The sequence below is a fragment of the Lepidochelys kempii genome, chromosome 1 (genome assembly GCF_965140265.1).
Source record: "Lepidochelys kempii isolate rLepKem1 chromosome 1, rLepKem1.hap2, whole genome shotgun sequence".
Lineage (NCBI taxonomy): Eukaryota > Metazoa > Chordata > Testudines > Cheloniidae > Lepidochelys > Lepidochelys kempii.
In genome coordinates this window covers 308,639,842-308,661,064 of record NC_133256.1, presented here as the reverse complement: position 1 = coordinate 308,661,064, position 21,223 = coordinate 308,639,842, and the positions used below count along the sequence as shown (strand labels likewise).

At 40.6% G+C, this 21,223-nt stretch overlaps 1 protein-coding gene across 23 annotated transcripts in view; it reads left to right on the top strand.

Moving 5' to 3' along the window:
- Window positions 1-21,223, top strand: part of CADPS2 (calcium dependent secretion activator 2) — a 585,486-nt gene that overhangs the window by 408,094 nt on the left and 156,169 nt on the right. For all 23 annotated transcript variants that reach the window (XM_073328224.1, XM_073328216.1, XM_073328226.1 and 20 more), the window contains 3 exons: window positions 168-371; window positions 5,244-5,380; window positions 9,445-9,632. In XM_073328224.1, the coding sequence (XP_073184325.1) occupies window positions 168-371; window positions 5,244-5,380; window positions 9,445-9,632 (529 nt within the window). The remainder of the gene's footprint in view (window positions 1-167; window positions 372-5,243; window positions 5,381-9,444; window positions 9,633-21,223) is intronic.

Genomic DNA, 21,223 nt, shown 5'->3' with positions numbered 1-21,223 from the left:
AAGTTTTCTCATGCTTCTTGAGCACAAATACCTATTTAATTCATTTGATGATCTTAAAAATATTGGCATCCAGTTAGTTAATATACTAAATATGTATTTAATAGTCACATTAAAAATCACTGGTGCCATTGTGCACTAATAATTTATTTTGCAATCTATTTTTGCAGGTCTTCAGGGTGGTCAAATGTTTTTCAATGCTGTTAAAGAAGGAGATACGGTAATATTCGCCAGTGATGATGACCAGGATAGAATACTATGGGTTCAAGCAATGTACAGAGCAACAGGCCAGTCATATAAACCCATTCCTGCAAGTCAAGCACAGAAGATGAATCCAAAAGGAGGAAATGTCCACATGGAATTATCACAGCTGTGTAAGGTTTTGGGGTTTTTTGGTTCGCGTTTGGTTTTTAATAAGTGAAGCATGGAGTGGCTCCCTCAGGGAAGATTAAGCAGGAGTGATTCACAAGGAGGATGTTTCCTGATAGTTTGTTCTTAGCTGAAAGCTCTTTAACTCAGAGTATCATTAGCAACCAGAGAATGTCTGATTTGGAGGTCATTGTTGCTATTGTAAATTATGAAAATATAACAATTAACTGTATACGGGTTAAAGTTGAACCACATATTGCCATGGAGATAGCATCTGGTGTAGAATATATTTTTCTAAGTGTGAACCATTACAATGATCAATAGGAAAGCATTATTTTACCCTCATCAATCCATTAGCTTTATAATCTGCTTTTGTGTGCACCCAAATATATTATAAAAATATGTTAATACAAGCATAAGATAGAGAGGTGGATGGTCTAGATGGGCTGCAAGACTTCCATACATTCCCAGAGGTTACTAAATTATGTGTTAAATCTTCAAAGCATTCAGACAAGGCATGAAGGGGCTAGAAAGCACCAGAATATTTTAACATAGGCAAAACAACTTATTTTTCCCTAGCCTCGTTCTTGGAAATGGCTGAACCATTTCGGCTGAAGTTTTCCCCCAAAAAATACCAATCTGAGGCAGAAACCCGGCATATGCAATTTCATATGTTTCAAAGAGTTAAAGTTGTACAGAATTATAAGCAACTGGAATCAAAATCTTATAGTGGCAAGTGTTGAGCAACCTTAATATAGGCGATGCTACCAGTCTCTCATATAATCACACTCCCGCTGATGCAGCCCAAGTCATGCTGACTCTGCTGTCATATTCTGTTCGAAGTCACTGTGGGTTGAAGAGAAAAGCTAATTTCAAAGAAACGACACATGCTTTTACTGATTAATGCCTTGACTTAGCAAAGCACTTAAACATGTACTTTAGTCCATCCTGCTTGAGCAAACACTGAAACACATGCTTAACATTAAGCACATGCTGAATTTCCGTTGACTTCATATTAACAGCTGGGTGAAATCAGGAGTTATGGTTTTACTTTACTTCTATTTTTGCAAAGCCTATCCATAAGTAAGGTTGCTTCAAGTTAGGCACGTGCATAAGTGCTTTGCTGAATCTGGGTCTACTTCTTAAATTTAAAGATGGCTTTTCTCGAAACATATTAATTTAAAAAAAAAATTGGATATGAGCAGCTTTGAATAAATACCCACATATCTTTAGACCACAAAAGTTTAAAGCAATCTATTAGCAGACTTTTAAAATATTGGTATGTCTCATACTCTTTAACAGTTGCCCTATATCTACCGAAAGTCTTCTGTAATCTCGGGTTCCTTTATACTGTAATTCATCATTCTGATACCAGGTTTTATCAATATATACACAAATATTTTGTATAATAAAGGTGAACTGGGAAATATTTTGTTGGACATTTAAAACTCTTTTTAGAATATAAAGGGGAGGATTTAATTCTTATTTATTTTAAAAAATAAAACTTCACCTATTACTATATTTGAATTTGAATCATTAAAAAATGCCATAGTGACCCATGATAGTGCTTCATTTTCAGTCACTCCTAGCTTATTTTTATTTGTGAACCAGCTTCTTTTTTCCAAATGTGCCGGAAACCTTCACTGAAGACTAAGGGCCTGAATCAACTCCTGTTGAAATCAGTGAAGCCTTTTCATTGATTTTTAGTGAGAGTTAGACCAAGCCCTGTGGTCCATTAAATTAAACAATTAACCTGTTTATGGTTCCTGAACAGAAAAGGGCACGTTAATTTCACATGTACCTAATCCAGAGATGACGCAGATAGTATTGCTGGGGGGGGGTCAAACATGAACTGAAAATAAACAGGAGCAATTTCAGTCCTCCTTATGTTTTTTTCTCCATAAAGTCAAGGGAGTGAATAGAAGTTAAAAAGGAATTGCATTTTTATTATATCATTATGGTGGTCATGGTGTCATTTTTTTACCTTGGTGGGCAAACCAGAAAGTCTCAAACTCATTGCTTCAAGGATCTGATGGAGCAAATTTTTATTCTAAATAATGCTAAAATGTAGTGCTAATCACATTTTTAAACCACAGGCATAAAATATTTATCCCTGTCTTTTAATCTTCCAAACAAGTTCTTATGTTTTTAATTATGCAGTTCAGCTTTATTTTAGTGGGGAAAAGATGAACAGTTACTAGAGTGTAAACACTGTAAAGTAAATGGGATATTGTATGTGACACAAACTATTTTTATTATTATTATTATTTCCTGCTCACCTGTAGCTGGCAAAGGTAAGTTTTTAACTATTCTTTTCTTTTTTAAAATCTTGAGTGATATATTTATTGTTTGATATTAGTAACTTAAGGTTTTTTATTGACTTTTGAAGAAAAATATAAAATGCAAATATTGGTAGGAAATGGGCCTTAGGACTAAGTACCAATAAGTATGTATATCTGAAAACTTTGTTTTGGTTTTCCCAACTTATCCTGCATCTGGGTCTGCTATCACAGACTCCACTGATTTCAGTGGGACTTCATTCATGTTCAAGTGTCCATAATAATGCATCTGGATGTTAGGTCAAAGGCTTGTGTAACAACACACATGCCACTAATTTCAAATTAATTATCAAAAGAAATATTTGCTTTTTTAAAAATAAGAAAAAAGATCTCATACCTGTAATTATGCAGAGAAGAATTAAGTCTCAAAAGCTTAAGCAAGCTGCTGCTGGGTACATGCTATGCACAAGAGACACAGCACAAAAGAACATTATGTATTCTTTTTTCTGTGACCTGCTGTAATGTTTTTTAAAAAAAGACTCAGTAAAGTAGATATTTATACCAGAAGCAATGCTTACTAAGAAATGCAGAAAAAATCTATGTATTACATTTATATGGATTGTGTCTGGGGAAATATTTCTATCGATGTAGAATATTTTGGAAACAATATTCAAAATAATTTCACAACATAGTTTAATACTTGGAATCAAATGTAATCTTGTTGATGCCCAAGTGTATCTCTTCAAATTAATATTTTAAATAAGTTTAAACTATTTACCACTTATATTTAAGAAAGGACACTTCAAATTACTGTGTGTGAAATACAGTCTAAGTTTGTGATTAATGGTAGGCCACTTGTATTCAGAAAACAAATGTTAATCTTTTTAAAAGGTGTTTAATCAGACATGCTGTTGCTTCTTAAATGCTAAGAAATAATATGCTGCTGTTTCTGTAGATGATCATCTTATACCTTAAATCATCAATGTACTGTCACACTGTTTATTTGCTACATCCACCTTGGTGAAATCTGTCACATGGATTTGACTCTTGATTTGACAATGCAAAGCCAAGTGATATGAATTAGTTGTGCATCTTTTCAAGATATGATGCTGCAGATCCTTCAGCTTGAATTAAATAATTCTTCCATCTACAAATACAGCTGAAAGTTGGACTTGACATGGATCAATATGATCTGGGGCTAAATTTCTAAATGTGACTGATTATGTTAGCATCATGCCCGCAGATCAATATTGAGTTTTATTATGAACCCGACTCTATAATTGGGTTTAATCAATAAACTTTTGTCTCCCTTTCTTTAGAAATTTTAGGTTTGTACCATGCAGTTATCAAAATTACATTTAGGATACATTTAGGATTCTAGTTTTCTAGTAACAAGCATAAAGAGACATATTTGAATTTAAAGGAACAAAGGCTGAGATCCTATTGTAAGGGAAAGTCAATTTTTAAGTTGATAGGACTGTTCACCCCAATATAGTCTATAGAATCTAGCAGAGCTAATGTGCTAATACATAACTAGTCCTTTTGGGCACTGTAAGGCTTTTTCTGTCCATACTTGGTAGATAATTCACATTGAGGACTTTGACAAAACATACCATTAATGAAAGCAATCATTAGAGCTTGTCTTTTGATAAACCCGCGGGGTTCAAAGGCGTTGAAAGATGCAATCTGTGAAGAACAATAAATTTGGGCCTTTGATTGAAGTGCCATTTGGAATGGCATGTTTTCTCTATGTATTTACACAAAAATACTGCTCCCTTTTTTCATTACTCTTTGCTTGGAGGTTGAAGAAGCTCTTTGCCATTACTACATTTAGGTTTGTCTCATTAAAAGCGGAGTACAAAAAGAAGGCTGGAAATGACCTAGCTCAACCCAATGTGTTCATTTCTGCTCCAGTTTGCCATTTGGGAAATGGGCTTCTAGCAATGGTGAATGTTTTCCATGAGTGTTACTTTGATGTGCAGTGGACATACTCTTTCCTACATCGATAAATAAATGCATAAACTTTTATTGCAATGGAGGAAGGCTATTTATTTGGTAATCTTACTAAAATTAGCAAGAGGGCCTCATGTAAACAAGAAACCCTAGAAATAAATTGTTTACACTCAAGAGTATTTTATAATCTGTGATGTTTAAAAAGGTACAATAAAAGAATCATACTGTCAGAATTATTTTAAATATCCTGTATTGCATTTGCAAATAGGTTTTCTAAACTGGGTTTGGTCAAGCACTGGTTTAATTCTGGGCCTTAGCTGGATCATTTATGTTTGATTGGAACAGTACAAGGAAAAAAGAGCTGTTTGTGCTGTCAGTTGCAGGCAACTTAATTACCCATTGTTACAGTTAATCTGTGTGGTGCCCAGATTTAAAAAAAAAAAATTCAATAAAACTATTTGCTAGATCAATTTAAGACAAGATTCTATAATTGGAGTCACCTGCATGCACCCGTTGATGTAATTCAGCCCTCAGTTTTTAATGCTTGCAAGAATCTTCTTCATTTTCTGAGAGCCATAGGCCATTAATTAAAAGAATATACATATACATGAACTGTACTGTATGGTTTTTCCTGTCTCTGAACAGATGCAGATCGTGCTCAGAAACATGGGATGGATGAGTTTATTTCTGCTAATCCCTGCAAGTTTGACCATGCTTCCCTCTTTAGACTACTTCAGAGGCAGACCTTGGATCATAGATTGAATGATTCCTATTCTTGTTTGGTGAGTACAAAATGGAATAAAAGAAATGAAAAAGTGAGAAATAGTTGTTAACAAAGTGGCCTTTTCTTCCTAACTCATTCAATAACTGTGCTTGTAGTTGGGATAAAGGATTCCAATCGATTGGCTTCAAATTTGAAAATTATACACTTGAAGACTACTGCTGTGCCACTCAATAAAGAACAGAATAGACCCAAACTGACTCTGAACTGTAGTTTATCAGCTCCTCTAGGGAGGGCTGAATAAAACAGAAGGCTTTAATAAAAATGGAAACCTCTGTGGTAGGATTTACTAACACCTGTACAGGCATTTTAAGGTACAAATTCAGCTTGCCAGATGTCAGACATTATGTCATCTATCTTGTAATTCTCTCTTCTGTCATGGACTAGGAAAGTTAAAAAAAACAAAGAATAGAATCAAAACCACAGGGGGAAAAGGCAATAGAATTATGGGGGTTTTAATCAGCTGAGCCAAAGTTCGCTCTATGAGCATAAAACCTGTATAAATTACATGCAATAATTGGTAGTTAGAAATATATTTTTAATTATTACAAGAAAACAGGAAAAATGTGATCACTCTGCCAAAATGAATGTTTTCCCCCCAAATCTGGAGTATTATTAATAGGGGAAATTGGGGTGAGAAAGTGTGTGTCAATATTTACTCTTCACATTTCACTGTTTATTTTATATTGCATTTTTGAGGTGGCTTTTCCTGTTTTGTTTTGTGTAATTTTTTTAAAGCTGTCCCTCTGATCCTGATTTAATTTAAAACAGTGACAGTCAGGAGTGACTACATGGAAGTTAGTGGAATTACACTGGTGTAAAAATGGTGTCATTAACATCAGAATCAGATCTCCTAACTTGTTAATGCCATATTTTTAACTTTAGGAGGTCTGGAGTTGTGATCAATTACTCTAGGCATCGAAGTTTGCTAGCACCTGCTCTTCAAAATTGTGAGCCCTCGCAAGTAAATACAACACTTTTTTTACTTTCATTTCCATTTAACTAACCAGTCAAGGTTGCCCAGATATAACAATGAACAGATTTCTATAGGTTATTTTGTACAATTTAAAAAATAACTTTTTTGATGGCACTTTCTTTCTTTTGAAACCCTTTTAAAATTACGGTTTTCTTTGGTAGTGTACCAACTATGTACAGAAAAAGTTAAAGGACTAATTTTGTGTCTGTGAGTTGTGCACTGAATCAAATGAAAAGGCCTGAAGGTACATCTGTACAAAGTAATTGGCACTCAAGAGGAAGTGGTTAGCTTTCTAACAGTGCATCAGGGTCAAAAATCTTTTTTATAATAATAATATGGTAAGACACTAAATATAACCTTGGACTCAAGAACTTTTAAAAAGAGTTTATGAAGGATATGCAGTGCTTTAGCAACCACAAAACAGGAGGATTTCTTATTGCTCTTTGTTATTTTAGCTTTTGTTAAACAGAATGTGCATGCAGAATGTTCTGTTTTCCTTGGAATATAAAAGAGAAATAAATCATCGTATTAACTCCCTCCCCTTTTTGTTTTAAAGAAATATTTTGAGGCTACTAACATGGGAACAGTTAATGCAAACAGAGCTATAGTTATATGTTTGGTGACTTTGCACTGAACATTTCAAATTTTATATACTGCAGATATTTTAAAAAATAAGTACCTCTTTACATTTCAATAAATTAAAATATAATTATCCACACATATGACTAAAAAAAACCTAAACCTTAATTTTTAAGAATGGGAATTATACATAGTCTTTGATTAAACCTATTACCAGCCCTAAACATCTTTAATTTACCACTTTTGTAAACAGTAGGAAGCTTTTTTGCAATTAGGCAATAAATGAAAACTGATTGCCATAAAATTATCTCGTTATCTAACAATATCTAGTGCATAGTTGTTTGCATAATTATATGTGTGCATATATACATATGAGTGTATGTGTGTGGACACATATTATGTAAAGATACACATTTTGTGACAAATTTGTTAAAGGGATAATGGGAAGATGATCTTCATGTAAAGGCTTTAATCAATTAAATGACACTCCTATTTCTTATATGGCTACTTTCTGATGTAAATATTCAGCAGGTCTACTGATGATGTACTGCTTTCTTTATTGATTAATCATAATTTTGTTTGATTTACATGGATATATAAATATTATAAAGCAAAAATCTTCATTAAAAGGTTCATTAAGATATGGGACTATATAATTAATACATTAATTTTGTTAATGTATAAGAAAAGTATCTTGTTGGTTAATAGTATCATTTTGATGAATTAGGGTATACTGAATCTATGGATACATTTAATCACCAGGATTCAATTAAACCTCTATTTCTCATTTCTTTGCCAGAATAATATGTTCTCTTTACTGAAAAATCTTTTTTACTGATACTTTAACATCAGATTTAGTAATATGAGTGCATAGCTGGACATTATTTTAAAATGTTGAGGGGTTGGGGTTTTTTGGGTGCCATCACAAAACTAGCTTTCCTCTAAAAACATTAAGGGTCTGATCCAAAGCCCATTGAAGGCAATGGAAAGATTCCCATTGACTTGAATGGGATTTGGATCGTGCTTTACGAGCTTTATTCTGGACAACTCTGTGTGATAACTGTGAGGAGCTGTCAGACAATAATCCTAAATTAAAGATGAGAGTCAGACTGAGAACATAGGGCCAAATTCCTTTCTGCTGTAACCCCATTGTCTTCAGTAAAGTTACACCATGGATGAGTTGGAACTATAATGTGAATATTTTTTCCAGGAGTCTTTCCTAAGGTTTTTGTTTCTATTTCATTTAAATTATCAATATCTAAGACCATTCAAGTATTCTGATTGTATAGGAAATAATTCAAAAGAGATGCTTTCAGATGCTAGACTACTATAATAATTTAATGACATCTAAAACTTTTTTGAAGCATTGGTCACTTACACCAAAAGATTTTTTTTCTTTTGTTTTTTTCAAATTGTCTTAATATTAAAGTTTAGTTTACACGTTCCTCAATGATCTCTTTTAATGATTAAAAAAGAAAAAAAGTGTCACTGTTAAAAGTTTTGCTATTTAAAAAGAAAAATATTATCTTACCACCACAGCCACAATCTTCTACCCCAATGTTTATATCTCTTTTTCTGTTGTATTTGGAGGTTTATTTTGACACCTTTCCCCAAATCATGAGATGAATCAGATGATTTTTTTTCTGAATCAGGAATCACATTCTTTGCAGTCTGAATTTGCTCAAAGAATATACAGGTTTCCTTCCCTCAAAGACATTCCTCTCCCCGCCCCCCATCTTCCTCAGTCGGTGCAATTTTGGGCTGATCATCTCAAATCCATTTCCAAAAGGCTCTCAGTGTTCCAGTCCAAGTAATGTACCAGAATGTCTGTTCATAATTGAAGGTCAAATCCTCCTCATCTTACTCACATGAGTAGTCCCATAAACTATCTAGTTGTATATCTTTTGAATAAATACAACACTATATATGTTGAAATGGTTATGCAGAAGCGTGTTATATAAGAAAGATGAACAAGCAGTCAAATTGTGGTTCATCTCTCTCAGATTAAGTATGCAGTCACAAAGAACTGGCCACCTGAAACTTGTCTTTTTAACCATCTTGCTAAAGGCACTATAACATTTGCTTCTAAAATTCTTTTTTTAGTTTATCATTCATTACATTAATAAATCCCAGCTCTTTGAGGTGTTTGTTATTAAATGTATGTTATAATTTGTCAGACAGTGACATTTTTATATTCTGTACAGGATCATGGACATATCAGTGCATTTTTTTCTGAGCTGTGTGGTTCACAGTAGTACTAAGGCTGAAGAACTGCAAAGAGTTACCCCATGACAGTCGCAGTTCTCAAGAGAACTATTGTTAGAGCCCAGCTCCTCTGATATATTTCCTACGTTATTAGCATCAACTTGATTAGTATGAAATGTTTATGTAATGCACACAAAAATGTTATTTGCTTTTGTTTCTCCTTTACTGGGTTGATTTAAAAGCAGAGCAATGAAGAGAAAAATCCTGATTAATTAAAAGAATGTATTTTTCCCATTCTCTTCCAGGGTTGGTTTAGTCCAGGCCAAGTCTTCGTATTAGATGAATACTGTGCTCGTTATGGTGTGAGAGGCTGTCACCGCCATCTCTGCTACCTTAATGAATTGATGGACCATTCAGAAAATGGTGCTGTCATTGACCCAACCTTGCTCCATTACAGCTTTGCATTCTGTGCTTCTCATGTTCATGGCAATAGGTAATTTAACATGAAAATACACAGTAAAACTAATGGCATTTGGCTGAATGGATAAAGGAAAAATATTTTACTTAGGTTATTGCACTCACCAGGTAGCAAAATTTTGTATTTGAAACAAGCAAATGAATCAGTTCATAAAAAGCTTCTTCGGTAGTTCTGGGTTTTTTTATGGAGCTTATAGAAAACATCATTTCCATTTTATTAAGCATGTTTTTCCATGTGTTGTGTCTGGGCCTTGAGTTTTTCTTCTGCATTCCCCATTTTGTGTTGCACTAGTGAGCTGATGTTTTGAATAAATAACCTGAGCTATCCTGGAACCCATTAAACTCCAGTGCTCCTTCCACATCCTGTAACATGTCAAGTTGTCTCTTTTGCTGAATTCTCCTTGAACCAGACACCGCAGGAAGACAGAGAAGACACTAGGAATGTGATTTAAGTAGGTGGTAGCTTTAGTAAGTAACATATCTGGCATTTCTCTGGCAGTACCTTGTCCAGAGCAAGTCACCCTTCCTTTGTAATCTGTTCCACCTGGTGGAGGGTTGCCATCAGCTCTCCACCCCATTAACGTGGTCCCAGCACTGTTGCTGGGACCCCACTCTCCTCCCCTCATACAACAGTTAAGCGGCCGGGGAAGAGAGGATTGTATGCACAGTGTGCTGGACATTAGGAGCCGCAACCACATTCCCCATCTTCTTTGGGAGATGCCTTCTCCTAATCCCCTTCCAATTCCAGTTGATCAGAAAACCAGACACCCTACTGAACTGCACTGGGCTCCTGTCAAGTTGAAAGAACAATTAATTTTACAACCTGCCCAGTGGGTCCCTGGGCTGCTGAGAGACAGGTGAATGAACTCCACAATACCCAGGCCAATCAGGCAGTGAGAGAAAAAATTCCTTCCGAGACCTAAAAAAGCAATTAGCATGATGCCCGCAGCAAGGCCTCAAAACCCAGCTCTTCTCCAATCCCAAGAGAGGCAGCTTTTCTTCCCACCAAAGGACGGCACCCCTGGGCAGGAAGAAGGGCTTATAAGTCGTTCCCTTGGGTTCTCCAACCAATCAGCCATAGAGCCCTGCTCCTTTGCACCCCCTCATAGACTTATCTTTAAAGGGGCCAAGGATTTCTTCCCCTGCCCAGACAAAGCCTCCCAACCTCTGAGGCTGCATGGGGCACAGGTGAGGATCAAGAGGGTAGGGCATTTGTGCACCTGAGGGATATGGAAAGGGGGAACAGGGGAATCAAGGGAAAAGCAATTTCCTTGGCTGTAAGGTGCAATGGAAAAATTCTCACCAAGTATCTGAGATGCTCTCCGGGTATCTTAACTAGCATGCTGACAAGCTAGGTAGATTTTCTGGCTTTTATTTACTAACCTCTTCTCTGTCAAACCATGTTTCTGTTGTCAACTCTTGAAGCATCTGGCAGCTCAAGTTAGTTTCTTGTAGAAGTCTGATTCTATGCAGTTTTCTCTCTAGATTTTTTTTATTAGTTGTGAATCTGACAAGACAAATAGTGATAATTGCGCAAACTTATTTCAAGTTTTCAAAAGCAAGGGAGATATATTTCTTTTTATTTATTAACTTAAGTGAAGGACAACAGTGCATGAAGTATGTGGAAAAATCTCTGGGAGCACATCATTTTGCACAGTGGTAAGCACTCGGTATGTATGTATTCCTTCTGTACAAATGCATGCTGTCTGAATAGCATTATGAGTGTTTTAGGTATAAAAGAATAGTGTTGAACAGAGCGGGTTTGACTAGTACTGAGACATTGTAAAAACATTGAAAAAAGAAAGAAGAAGAAAAAGAAAAGTAAGTCAAGGACAGAAACAGAGACACTCACTGAGGATGACAGACACACATACACAGATAATACATCCACTCATTCATCTACAGCACCACTAGGGAAGTGCAGGAAGAGAGAAAAAGAATTTCACAGACAATACACGATAGGCCAAAGTTCTAGGCTGATCTATGTTGTTATACGTCTTAGTTTTATAAATCACGCTGAGGAGGAGAAATACCACAGAGCCAAGACAAAGAGTTTTCATGCCCCAATTAAATCGTTTAGAAATGATGGATAAACAGTGAATTCAGAGATTTTTCTTTGGTTAGGAGGGCCTTAGACCTGCTACTAGCCTGGCAAAGACCATCTAAGATATACTAGCTTTGGAGTGGGGGAAATATAGAAATACCAGTCATGACTATAGTCAGTATACAAAGTAATCCCTGTTTCTTTTAGATACTAGTTTATTTCAGAGTGGCAAGCAACCTTAGTGACATCAGTCAAATGATCAGATGAAGATGTCTCTTTTTCTTCATGTTTTCTAACTTATTGTATGGCACCATAGTGATATAGATGGAGATAGATAGATATAGCTAGATATTGTGTGTGTGTATTCACTCTCCTCTCACTTCAAAAAAAGAAGCAAAAACAGGAATCCTGGCTGAATTCTTCAACCTATATTGCTAAGAGACAATGACAGTATTCACATAATAAAAATTTAACATTTTGCAACAACATGAAAGGATGTTGAAACAGAGTAAACCTTATGCAACAATTATATGCAAACACTAAAGAATATCATGAATGCGGTGGCCAAACTTTGAGATCAGCTACCATTTATACATACTTCAAGTATATCCATTTACTGCGCTACTTGGGAAACTTCAGCTTCAGAGCAAGATTTTCAACACTCTCACCCATTTTACTTGACTGGTATTAGATATTTCTCTGCATAATTATCAGATATCAGTTAATGGTAATACTGGATATATGTGTCTGTTATGGAAAATAACCTCTGAAAGGCTTGTTGACTCTCTTCTTGCTTTCTTTTACTTCTGTGTAAAACAAAAGGCCAAGAATGCATATTTAATATTTTTAAAATATGCATTGTGATTATAACTACTATTAGATATTTGTTGTACTCAGCCATGTATAAGAGAAAGCCTTACTCCCTTTATCTGGAGCTAAAACGCTATACAGATACAGTGTTATATTACACTACATTACATTCATTCCAGATGTTTGTGTGGGGGGGGGTATTTTATTTATTTGGTTGGTAACAAATAGCATTAAATCATCAGAGGGATTATGGAAGATCACTTCTTAATTCTCCGTTTCCCCTTTTTCTCCTTTTTTACCCTACTCAGAACCCCCAGGATTTCATTTATTGGTTAACTCCCTGGTTACCTGTTTTAAACTCTATGACAAAGGCACTATAGTGCTAACCTAGCAGAAACTTTCTTTGGAGCCCATCCATAGTAGAACTGAATCAGTCAGAAGATCAGCGCTCCAGGCTGGCCTGAGCCTGGATGTGAATGCAGAGAGGGCTCTCTAGTCACAGCTCTCCTCATGTCCAGGCAGAAGCAGGTATCAGCAGTCTCTGCCGCACGATACCTTCCGTTGCAGATGTCCTCCATGGGGTTGTAAATCTTTATGGGAGCAGGGAGCAGCCAGAGAGGAGGCAGGTTTGGGGGGAGATGCACATTGTTTTTCTTGCCTTTCAGACCCTTTTCTTTGCAATATCTCTGTGTGGAATCTGCTGAAAAGGTGATACAAATTCAGGCTGCCTAACATAACGATGAGGCATCCTCTGTACAATGGAATCCATCTTTAGCAATGGGACCTGAGGGACACAGTGGGGTGCTAGAACTGCATGGCTGGGGAGTTGATTCTGGTTTGTTGAAGAGGGCAAGCCCCATGTTCAGCTTCAATGATCTGGGGAAAAGCAAAGGGGAACGATGCAGAGTTTCTCCTCCATGTTCACAGGATATATCTGTGAGTGGGAGCATAGACCATTGGGCCTAAGCTTCAATTGACAGCCCTTGCAGAGATTCTTTCCTTTTCAGTTCCGCAGGGATGGGGGGGAGGGATAGCTCAGTGGTTTGAGCATTGGCCTGCTAAACCCAGGGTTGTGAGTTCAATCCTTGAGGGTGCCATTTAGGGATCTGGGGCAAAAATTGGGGATTGATCCTGCTTTGAGCAGGGGGTTGGACTAGATGACCTCCTGAGGTCCCTTCCAACCCTGATATTCTATGATTCTATGATGTTGATGCAGACAGGGAAGGATTCTACTGTCTGGAGCACATGCAGCTGGGCTCAACAACCTGTCGGACATAGCTGCTAGGAGCTAGAAGCAAGCAAGCAGTAGTAGTCTGGTAGGGGAGAGGTCAGGCTCAAGTAAGGAGGAAACTGTTCTCCTTATACCTCAAAAGGAGAGAACTTATTTCAAACCTTGCTTATACTCCTAAAAGGGATGCATTTTGGGCCAGATCCCAGGAGGTCCTGAGCACCTGCATGTGGTACAGGCTTCTGTGAAAACAGGTTCATTCCTTGTCAAGATTTTACATAACTGACTAGATTGTGGGTTTTGAACTGAAAAGAGGGGAGAACTGTGCTTATTATTAATAAATGTAATTTATTCATTAATTTTGTATTGCCGTAAGACCCGAGACACTCCTACCAGGATCAGGGCTCCACTGTGTTGAATGCTATACAAATACACATGGGAAGACATAGTCCCTGCCTCAAAGATTTTATAATCTAATTTCACTTCACCTGGAATGGTCCCTCAGGCGGTGTGTTAGCTACTTACACTAAACAATCTCTTCCACCTTGTATTTAGCTGTGACACTCTGAGTACCTATCCCAGACCGGAAGAAGAGCTCTGTAGCTCAAAAGCTTCTCTCTCACCAAAAGACGTTGGTCCAAAAAAATATATTCCCTCATTCACCTCGTCAGTCTAATGTAAGGCATGGTGCAGCAAGTGGTTGTGACAAATAGGCGGGAAGGGGAGGAGAGAAGAAAAGCATAATTGTAATATCAATGCACACAACAATGACTCTGAAGCAACTGATTTTTTTTCCTTTTTATCCTAAATAAAATGAGCTGCCCTTCTTCTGCCAAAGTACTGGGGAATTTTACAATACCTCTTCCTTCATTTTCTCTTCACAATCTGTTTCCTCGGGACTACTCTACTCTTCTTTGAGTTCTTGCTCATGTCTATTCCATTCTAGGTGTGTGCGTGCCCACGTGCACAGTTGTTGGGAGACTTTTACCTTCGTGGTATCCGTAGGGTTGGCTGTGGTGCCCTCTGGAGTCTGTACTCATGTGTCAGTATATCAGGCATCGCCGGCCCTACGCCCTCTCAGATCCTTCTTACCATCCATGGTGGTTGGTCGGTGCGCCTCTGTCCCTGGCCTCGCAAGTGGCCAGCGGTTTCTTTCCCTTTTGACTTTGTATTCCAGCTGTAAATAGTTTTGTTTATTGTAGATTAGTTAGTAAGTAGCTGTTAAGTACTGTAGTTAGTCAGGGTCCCAGCAGGGACTTTGCCCCAGGCAGGGCATGCCCCTGTCACTGGGTTTTAAGCCCTGCACTGACTGTAATAGGCCTACCTGTCAGTGATCCACATGACAGCTGTCTGAAGTGCCTGGGGGAAACCCATGTCAAAGAAAAGTGTCGCATCTGTAAGAACTTTCATCCCAGGACACAAAAAAAATGCGATATTCCCTTGAGGGCCCTCCTCAGGGAGGCCACTCTCCGCCCAGCCTCGGAGCTGTCCCACTCGGACACAACGCCCAGCACTTTGGCCTCGGTGCATAGCGCACCCCAAGCACTGGGCTCTACCTGGCACCGATCCCCTTTGCTGATGCCCAAGAAGATGTCTAAGAAGTGGGTCCTGGCACCGAGCAAGAGGCATTGGGTAAAGGACTCTGTTCAGGCTGCCCACCCATGCTGAAGCCACAAGGTCACACGTCCATGAGGGGACCTTTTACCCCCCCTAAGGGATCCGCCACCAACTCTGGGGAGTGGTAGGGGACCCAGCCTGATGGTGGAGTCAATGCCTTCCCATCTCCCGACGCCCAGAGAGCAAAGGACTCTCCTATCACAGTCAGCACCGCGTGCAGCGATGGACCCGGCAAAGACTCCCTACGAGGGCAAGCCAGCCAAGAAAGCCTCCCAGAAGGTGAGTGAATGCTGCAGAGCTCTTTGTCGCCACACTCCTGGTCTCTGCCCTCACGTCAAGACTCGCCCAGAGGGAACCGCCGGTCACTATATGATCGGTACCGGTCATCTACACGCTGACCCTCTCCACACCGACGATCACTGTCGCCTAAACCACAGGGATGTTCCCCAACATGGCGCCCCTCCCCCTACTCCCGGCACTGGTCTGCCTTCTCAAGGTGCCAAACTGAGGTGTCGACAGCCCCGCCATGGTCACTGGAGGAGAATTCCTCTGGCATGGAGAGGGAGTTCAGCCCTTCGCCAAGACAGCATCGTCATGTCTGGTCTCCTGAGGCTGTTGATGCCCCCATCTCACCAAATGTCAGTCACCACATTGGACAAGCACCAAACTGCACCAATGGCACTGGGCTTGGAGCACAAAGCACAAGCAGACGTGGAAGGACAGGTGCCCACCCCGAGAACCCCTTTCCCCACATGAGTTGGGTGGTTTAGTTGTCCTCATCCTCTCCACATGAGGCTGTGGCAGGACCCACTTGTGCTAGCCCACCAGATGACTTTAAGGAGCATCAAGCCCTGCTCTGAAGGGTGGCCACTAACTTAGGCCTAGAGGTAGAAGAGATGGCAGAGCAATCAGACACTTTAATATGCTCTCTGCATCCACCCCCACATGTGTCGTGCTCCTGGTGCACGAAGGGGTCCTGAAGATTGCCAAAGCCCTCTGGCAAACCCTGTCCTCAGTCCCACCCACTTCCAAGAGGACTGAGAAAAAGTTTTTTGTACCTACAAGGAGTTTGAATACTTATACACTCACCCGCCCCTGGGGTCGTTGGTTCTTTCAGCGGCCAACAAGACAAGCAAGGCCATTCTAGTTCCACCCCCAAAAATAAGGAGGCCAAGAGACTGTACGTTTTCAGGGGGGAAATATATTCCATGGCCAGTCTCCAATTCCGAGTCACGAGCCACCAGGCTCTTTTGGGGTGATATAATTTTTCCAAGGACACAGACAGTTCCTCCATTTTATGGTGGGCCATTTCCAGTTCCAGTGCTTCCCTTTGGCCTCTCCTCGCTACCGCAGGTATTTACAAAATGTATGGCCCCGATAGCCTCTTACCTGAGGCATCAGCGGGTCCATGTCTGTCCGTATCTTGACGATTGGCTCATCAAGGGCAGGTCATGGGATCAAGTGTAAAACAGTCTTGATCTAGTGCATTCCACCTATCGCGATCTGGGTCTGTTAGCAAACAAAAAGAAATGGACCCTCATACCAGTGCAACTAATAGAGTTTATTGGGGCAGTCCTCGACTCCACGCAGGCCAGAGTCTTCCTTACGGAGGCCCATTTCTGAGCAATATCGAATGTGATCTCCCATGTAAGGGGCCACTCGCTCACCACTGCCCGCACTTGCTTAAAGTTGCTAGGCCACATGGCTGCCTGTACTTATGTGGTCCGTTGTGCCCTGCTCCATCTCCGGCTGCTGCAGGCATGGTTGGCATCGGTCTACATCCCCAACAGGCACAACTTGGGCTTGGTAGTCAAGGTGCTGGACCACATCCAGTCATTACTGGCTTGTGGTTGGACCCCGCATCGGTGTTGCAGGGAGTTCCCTTCCTGACCCTGTCCCCATCACTAACTCTGGTTTCCAATGCCTCAGACCTGGGCTGGGGAGCCCACCTGGGTGAGCTCAGTACACAAGGCCACTGGTTGGGGATTCACCGCTCCCCCTACATAAATGTCAGGGATCTCAGGGCTGTTCTCTTGGCCTGACAGGTTTCTTGGTCCCACTTACAAGGCAAAGTGGTTCAAGTCCTGATGGACAACACCGCCATGATGTTTTATATCAACAAGCAAGGCAGAGCTAGGTTGTCAGCCCTCTGCCAGGAAGCCCTGAAGCTCTGGGACTTCTGTGTTCAGCATGCCATTCATCTCATGGTAACACACCTCCCCGGAATCAGGAATGTATTAGCAGATTGCCTCAGCAGAGCCTTCTCGTCTCACCATGAATGGTCAGTCCACCCCGAGGTGATCAGCAGGATCTTCCGAAAGTGGGGATTTTCCCAGGTGGACTTGTTCGCAATTCGTCAGAACAGGAAAGTCACCTTTTCTGCTCATTTCGGGGGATCAAAAGGTGATCCTTGTTCGACGCCTTCCTACTCCCATGGTCAGGGGCTCTAATGTACACTTTCTCACCAGTGTCTTTGTTTCACAGAGTCCGCATGAAGATCAAGTAGGACAAGGACAAGGTTATCCTGATGGCCCTGGGTTGGCCTCACCAACACTGGTTCGGCACACTGATGGTCCTGTAGGTGACAACCCCGATGCAGCTGCTCCTCTGGCAGGATCTCCTGTCCCAGAATCACGGCAGGCTCCTGCAGTCAAATCTAGCAGCGCTGCACCTAACAGCTTAGTTGCTGCATGGTTAACTGCTGAAGAGCAGGTGTGCTTGGCCTGCATCAGGCAGGTCCTACAGGGTAGCAGAAAGCCCTCCACTAGAGCAACCTATGTGGCCAAATTGAAACTATTCACATGCTGGGCCTCGGCCCAAGGGGTTAGGCCTGAGAAGGCCTCGCTACTGTAGATCCTGGACTACCTTATGCACCTCAAGTTCCAGGGCTTGTCCCTTTCATCAATGAAGGTCCATTTGGCTGCCATATCAGCCTTTCATCCTTCATTCCAGGGCAGGTCGGTCTTCGCTCATAACGTGACAGTCTGGTTCTTGAAAGGTCTGAAGCGACTTTACCCACAAGTCCAGGACCCAGTCCCTCTGTGGGACCTGAATCTGGTTCTTGTGCAGTTCATGGAAGCCGCCTTCGAGCAATTGGCATCCTGTTCCCTTCTTCTGTTCTCCTGGAAGGTGTCATTCCTGGTGGTGATAACTTCTGCCCAAAGGATCTCTGAGATTAAGGCACTTACTTCAGAGCTGCACTATATGGTGTTCTTCAAGGACAAGGTCCAGCTGCGAACACATCTGCCTTTCCTGCCCAAGGTGGTTTCGCAATTTCACATGAGCCAGGACATATTTTTGCCAGTCTTCATCCCAAAGCCTCATAAGTCTGAGGAGGAATGTAGGTTGCATTTCCTGGATGTAAGGAGACCGCTAGCCTTTTACATCAAGAGGATCACACCATTTCGCAAGTCGACGCAGCTGTTTGTCGCAGTGGCAGATAAGATGAAAGGTTGTCCAGTGTCCACCCAGAGAATCTCATCTTAGATCACCGCCTGCATATGATTTTGCTATGATCAGGCGAAGGTGCCTCCAACAGCGACTGTAACTGCCCACTCAACTAGAGCTCAAGCCTCATTGGCAGCCTTCCTGGCCCATGTGCCAATTCCAGATATCTACAGGGCTGCCACCTGGTCGTCCATTCACACATTCACATCTCACTACGCGCTTACCCAGCAAACCCAAGATGATGCTATCTTCAGTAGAGCAGTATTACAAGCCGCACGTCTGTAAACTCCAAGCCCACCCCAGGGATAGAGCTTGTGAGTCACCTAGAATGGAATCGACATAGCAAGCACTTGAAGAAAAAATGGTTACTTACCTTTCGTAACTGTTGTTCTTCAAGATGTGTTGCTCATGTCCATTCCATTTCCCGCCCCCCCCTAGTCCTCTGTTGGAGTTGCTGATAAGAAGGAACTGAGAAGGTATAGGGCTGGTAGCACCTGATATACTGACGCATGAGCACAGCACTCCAGAGAGCACCACAGCCAACTCTATGGATACCTCTAAGGCAGAAGTCTCCGACAACTGTGCATGTGGGCGCGCACACACCTAGAATGGAATGGACATGAGAAACAACACATCTCAAAGAAAAACAGTTATGAAAAGTAAGTAACCGTTTTTTCGGTGCTCCCAGTCAAGATCACTATCTCACAAGTGATTTTGTCTCACTGCTGTTATTATTCATGTTCATGTACTTCTGGTGTAAGTGAAATGGGCTGATTATGTAAATACAATATAATCCTGATGGTTGATATTTCAGTCTAAATAACAGCAGTGGGTGTTAAGCACAAGACAGAGATTTTGTTTTCTTCTCCATCATCTTCTTTCTGTCTGGTTCTCATGCTGTGACTTCCCATTCTGACCCTCTTGTTCTGAAATGGATGCTGGTGAGAAATACATGAAAGTGACTTCTTTCATCTGCTGAGCTGCAGGCAGAATTGAAACATTCAAATTTCAAAAATACCCCCCATTAGATCTCTGTCCCCCTCTCTCTCTTTTTCTTGAGAGCGAGCTGATGTGTCATGCATTCCTTATATGGATAGTGTAGGTGAAAAGCGTTTGACTGTAAACTTTGTAATTTCTCTCTACCTTGTTTTTGAAATTTTCAGCCCTTGTAAGAAATGGAATGAATCTGTAGCTATTGACTTCTACTGTACTTGACTAACTTGAAGAGGTATGCATGAGTATGTAAGAGAATTGCAGCTCTGTAGATCAACATGAATATCATATAGAAATTGAGAGAGTTGTGGGAGAGCCACTGCGTTAACTCACCTTCACTGTTAATTGATTTGTAACAGGAACCATTTATTGTGTTCATCCACCTCAAATCAAGTGACAATAGTAAGTATCACAGGAACTGTTGCTTTTTTCAAACTCTGATCCAGGAACTTTACTAAAATAAGGAAAACAATATTATCTCTAAAACTAATCTGTCTCTTTCCTTCACTCTGCTTCACTGTAGAGCTTCTGTTCAGAGCTTTCTCCTTCCCCTTCTACCTTGCTTCCTTCAAGATTTAAAGTAACAGGGCTTATAGCATGAAATCTCCTTCACCTTTTTTTTCAGCATAAACAATCTCTAGCAAGATTTAACAGAAAATGGTGCATTCAAATGAGGCAATAGCTTCACCTCTCATCCAAGTCTGATCATGATCGGGCATGATGGATAGTTTTGTCTTGTTGATTTACTTGGATTATCAAACTGAACGAAAGAGATTCCGGTTCAATGATCCTTCTCAGCTCTCCTCATGGAGGCTGTGGTATCAGAACCATTGCTAGTAGGACCATGTGTCAGTTCAACTGGGTTGGAACCACATTATGATGCTGCCTCTTTCTTCTGTACTGAATACCTTGATCACTCTCAATTTTGTAGAATCTTGAGCTGTAGCTGCATTCAGTGATAACAGCTGGTTTACTATATTTTTCCTCGTTCTGTTTTATTGAGATTGTCTCCTGGTTTAAGTCTGGGTAAGATGCAGGCTGCATTCTAACAGTTAAAGGAGGAAGACTGAGATCCGTTACATTATGGGCCGACCCTGCCAAATTCATGGCCATGAAAAACACGTCATGGACCGTGAAATCTGGTCTTTTGTGTGCTTTTACCCTTTAGTATACAGATTTCATGGGGGAGACCAGAGTTTCTCAAATTGGGGGTCCTGACCCGAAAGGAAGTTGCAGAGGGGTTACAAGGTTATTTTAGGGGGGATCATGGTATTGCCACCCTTACTTCTGCACTGCCTTCAGAGTTGGGCAGCCAAAGAGCGGGGGCGGCTGGCCAGGTGCCCAGCTCTGAAGGCAGCACCCCACCAGCAGCAGTGCAGAAGTAAGGGTGGCAATGCCGTACCATGGCATCCTTACTTCTGCACTGCTGCTGGCAGTGGCTCTGGCTTTAGAGCTGGGCTCCCGACCA